Source organism: Henckelia pumila, chromosome 2, assembly GCF_033568475.1.
Source record: "Henckelia pumila isolate YLH828 chromosome 2, ASM3356847v2, whole genome shotgun sequence".
In the NCBI taxonomy this organism is placed as follows: Eukaryota; Viridiplantae; Streptophyta; class Magnoliopsida; order Lamiales; family Gesneriaceae; genus Henckelia; species Henckelia pumila.
In genome coordinates this window covers 104,092,260-104,096,930 of record NC_133121.1, presented here as the reverse complement: position 1 = coordinate 104,096,930, position 4,671 = coordinate 104,092,260, and the positions used below count along the sequence as shown (strand labels likewise).

The following is a 4,671-nucleotide window of genomic DNA, read 5'->3' as shown; positions in this document are numbered from 1 at the left end:
AACCCGATTAAATCGATCAATCCGAATCAATTTAATTTTATTTTTTTTATTTTTTTAAAAAATAATTAAATAAATATTCAAAACACACAATAATAATAATAATAATATTTAATTTAATAACATAATAACAAAATCTAAGTTTATATATAATTTAAATTTGAAATTTTAGTTGTAGAAAATTTAAAGTTAACTTATTACAAAAAATAAAAAAATATTTTAAAAAATAAAAATTGTACAAAATAAACATTAAATGACGAAAATATATTATATCAAAATATAATAATTTTTTTTTTCAAACATACCACTTATAAAAATGTAGTAAATTTTTCTTAATTTTATATAAAAATAATTATTATTAAAACTTTCGGGTCATCTCGGATCAACCCGGCTTGACCCGAACCTAACCCGAACCCGATTAATTTTTTCGGGTTAGCTTTCGGGTCAACCCGATTCGATCTGAACAAAAAAACCCTAGCAATAACTTGATATTTTTTTGGTCAATTCATGTCGGATTTACGAATTAGGTTGAGTAACACCCCTAACCTGTTGCCCCATATTTCCGTTCGTTCCATTTCAAATATGACATCTAATCAACACACAACTTGAAACAAAAAGTTAAAATATCCTAATTTTAAGTAATTATCTAGATCATATAACAGCAATTTCAGCTTTCAAATAATATAAATATATATATATTTGAGTTGGAGGAGGAAATTTTTGTTACAATTGAGTATCGAACTCGAGATCTCGTCACACATTTGAGACTTTAGTGTCAGATGAGTTACACGATATCGGCTCAAATAATCTAATTTTGAAAAAAATTTTACGTGAGACAATTTTACGGATCAATTTTATGAAACAAATTTGATCCGATCAAATAAAAAATAATATTTTTATACCAAAATATTACATTTTATTATAATACCGAAATGGATTGTCACGTCTCATCGATAAATATTACATTTACCAAGGAAATAGAACAAGTACTACAGGGGCTCGTTTAGTTGATGATGTTGTGTTGATCAAAAATACGTTTAATAATTTGATGGTAAATTACAGTTTTATTATTTCAAACAGAAAAAAAAAATTCAATAAAATAATAAGAAAATTTAACGAAGCGTCATAAGATGACGTAGGTAGAGATGACGTCACCGTAACTTGGCCTTATCGAACAGCTGTGATTTCCTTTTAATTTCCACTCTCTTTCGGACAACGTGAATAAATAATATATTATTATATAGTAATAAATCAAACCCAAAGAAATAGTAAAACAGACCAAAAACCTCGCAGATCTCAGAAAACAAAAAAAAAAAAAAAAATGGGGAACTCGAGTGAGAATTTGGATTTGAATGCAATAAAGAGAAGATTAGTGGAAGAGCTAACCAACGGCAGAGAAAGTGCACTCCAACTCCAAGCCCTTCTGCGTAAGCTTGATGATCTTTCTATGAATGATTCGGCTCAAGAAGAAGAGGCGCTCGCCATGAAAATCTTGACATCTTTCACTCAGGGCCTCTCAATCGTCACTTCCGCCGCCGCTTTCTCAGCCCAGATCGCCGCAGTTCACTGTCATGGAGGTGGCGCCGCCGCCGCCGGGATGAACAACAAGAAGAAGCATGGGATCAAAGATCGGAGGGGCTGCTACAAAAGAACGTACGTGAGATTATATATATCTTACTTCTTATATATATATATATATTACGTGATTTTTATTGGTGACACATATTTGATAATAATATATATATATTTTTAGATAATTTCATATCTTTGATATTTTATTGAGCTAGAGATTATTTTTGTCTCCAGATTATTTTCCTTGGGTCGATCTCTTTTTATGTTTCGTGGAATCGATCCTGAAATTTATCTCACAAAATTGATAAATTAGTCAGCGAAATCTTGGCCGTTTAATTGGAGCTTTTTGTGTACTTGAAATTGATGATAGGTGTGAAAAATTACAAGATCATTGATGATGAAAGCAAGTTAATTACTTAAATATTTTCACTTTTTTTACGGTAGTAGGTACTTTTTTTAATACGGGAATAATTCAAATCAATCAATTTATCTAATAGGACAAAAGACGTACACCTACGATCGATGCTGATTCGTCGTTTGTGTTGGCAACTTGATGGATATATATATAAAGCAAACAAGAGAGGTTGCTTTTGCACTTTCCTTTTGATGTACGAATAATACATCATGAATCACAAAATTACAAATCAATAAAAGTTTGTGTTAATTAATTTGTGGCCATTGGGGAATGATTATTTGTCTAAATTCATTGGGTGCATTTGGTCATTGTACGAAGAGATAAGGTTTTGTGGAGCCAAATGCACCAACTCAATTGACTGCCTATTAATATATTGATGGGGTATACTTCAGTGGGGTGCTAAATATGAACTAATTAATTAACTATTATTTTCAAAATATATAAAATAAAAGAAGTAATTAGCTAGCTAGGAAACTAAAAGATAATATTTGGATTGCTTCTAATAAGAAATTTTTCATCACAAAATATTTCAAACACTTCCTAAAACTAAGGCTCCGTTTGGATAAAAGTATTTCAAATCCATGGATTTCAAATGCATTTTTGTTGTTTAGAGAAGTAGCACCAAAAAACATCAAATCTTCTTATTTTATGTTTATATGGTAATTCATGGTACTTAGGATGAATTTTAAGTTAATCCAATAAATTAGTGATTTAGAATATTTCTAGTCCATCTAAGTAATATGTAAATAATTAAGTTATGAATTTGAGATTTTTTTATGTTTCATTGTTAACACTAAAATTATAATCGAAATCCTTGGATTTGAAATACTCCAATCCAAGCACAACCTAAAAGTAATATTTATAGTTTTCTTGCTATGATTTATACATTAATCCACAACTCATGAAATTGTATTGAATCTTTTTGCAGAAGAACCTCAGATTCATGGACAAAGATATCTCCAACCACAGATGATGGCCGTGCTTGGAGGAAATACGGTCAGAAAGATATATTGAGCTCTGAGTTTCCGAGGTACTTAATTTCTCATTAACTAATATTCCACTTAGGTCGTATTTGAGAGATATTCTAAGAAACACTTCTCGACTTTTCCTTCACGAAATTTCGAGTAACGAATGCAATTTGTTTGGTACTGTCCATGTTGTGCATGCATAGATGGTACTACAGGTGCACACACAAGCATCAAGGCTGCAAAGCCACAAAACAAGTCCAGAAAATCAAAGAGGAACCACTCATCCTATACCAAACCACTTACTTCAACCATCACACCTGCGCGGATTCCCCGGCTCAACTCCCACACGAACTCATCCTCGAATCAGACCCAGCCAACTCATCGAATCTACTCAGCTTCGGACCATCTCCAAACCCTGTGAAAATTTCGTCGTCGTCCGAGGAAGACAAACATATGGTTTGTTTCCCTCCTTGTAAATCATCAGGGATTAATATTCGTCCGAGCCCCTGGCCGGAGGCATGGTCTCCAAGAATATTGGCCTCTGATGATGACCTAGAAGAGGCGGTTTCGGGGTTGTATTCGTGTGCATCGATGACTGGTTCGAAGCATGGGATCGATATGGATATGGATATGGAGGTTAATCAACTAAGTGATATAGACTTCTATGAGATTATGTAAATTGAACTAGCTAGATTGATATTATATTACGCATCTTTTTCATGCAGATCATATGATGTTTGTTGTGTGTGACATAAATTAAAAGACTTGTAATGTGTAATGGCTATGTTAATATATCTAGCTCGTCTGATAAATTCCTGCTTAATAAGTTATAAGTTTTCTCCATTAATGGATCGTATATATTATTAGCCAAGATTAAAAATATCACAAGTTAATCGATTAAATCATTTAGTTTTTGATAATTTAATGATGCAAACGAGTCAAGCAGCAAGTTCCATTACAAGAACAAAATCTATATGTAGATTTTCTCAATTCAGCACATATACATTTCAAACAAAATCTATATATAGATACATATACCAAAGCTATCTGTTAAAAGTTTTCTCATTTCAGCACATATTTTTTACAGCTCATTCAACGAATGCCTACTTTTTCTTCTTTCTTTCTTTTTTCCCTTTTTGGTTAAAACAAAAGGAAAGAAAAATCCCAAAGCCGAGATCCCTTTAAATTATTTGCCAATGGGATCATAACTTTAATTTCTATGTCAGAAAGTAGATTTTTACCATAAAGTGAACACTACTGATTTTGATATACTATTACATCGTTTTCACAGCGAAGATTGCATGTCGGTCTGTATAAATGTTTTCTTATTTGAATCTTTATTTGTTTCTAGATGTTATCAAATTTAAATATACTTTTTGATTTTTGACAATTTAAGTAATGTTTTGGATTGATTCTCGAAAGCACTTTTGGAACTTTTCTTTAACAAAATTTTGTGATTGAAGCAATCTTAAACACTACCTTAATCATTCTTCATTGGAGTGGTGCTGTGCTGATTGACACTAAACACATTGGCGTTGCATAAGTTTCACGTCAATGACACGATGGAAAAATAACTAAAATGTCAAAAAACAAAAGTTTCACGTCAATGTCACGATGGAAAAATAACTAAAATGTCAAAAAACAAAGTTAGCGGATTAAAACTAAAATTTTAAGCTATTTTTTTTTTAAAAAAAACAATCATAGATAGAAACAAAAAAA

General features: G+C 31.3%; 1 protein-coding gene across 1 annotated transcript; it reads left to right on the top strand.

Annotated features, from left to right (window-relative positions):
• Nucleotides 1–1,251: 1,251 nt before the first annotated feature.
• LOC140883441 (WRKY DNA-binding transcription factor 70-like) lies at nt 1,252–3,777 on the top strand. Its single transcript, XM_073289901.1, has 3 exons — nt 1,252–1,650; nt 2,913–3,014; nt 3,156–3,777. The coding sequence occupies exons 1-3, from the start codon at nt 1,319–1,321 to the stop codon at nt 3,628–3,630; spliced, it is 909 nt and encodes a 302-aa protein (XP_073146002.1). The 5' UTR covers nt 1,252–1,318; the 3' UTR covers nt 3,631–3,777.
• The last annotated feature ends 894 nt before the right edge of the window (nt 3,778–4,671 follow it).

Coding starts and splice junctions, on each gene's coding strand:
- LOC140883441 (XM_073289901.1), top strand. CDS start 1,319: ATGGGGAACTCGAGTGAGAATTTGGATTTGAATGCAATAAAGAGAAGA. Junction 1,651..2,912: donor AGGGGCTGCTACAAAAGAAC/GTACGTGAGATT, acceptor ATCTTTTTGCAG/AAGAACCTCAGATTCATGGA. Junction 3,015..3,155: donor TTGAGCTCTGAGTTTCCGAG/GTACTTAATTTC, acceptor GTGCATGCATAG/ATGGTACTACAGGTGCACAC.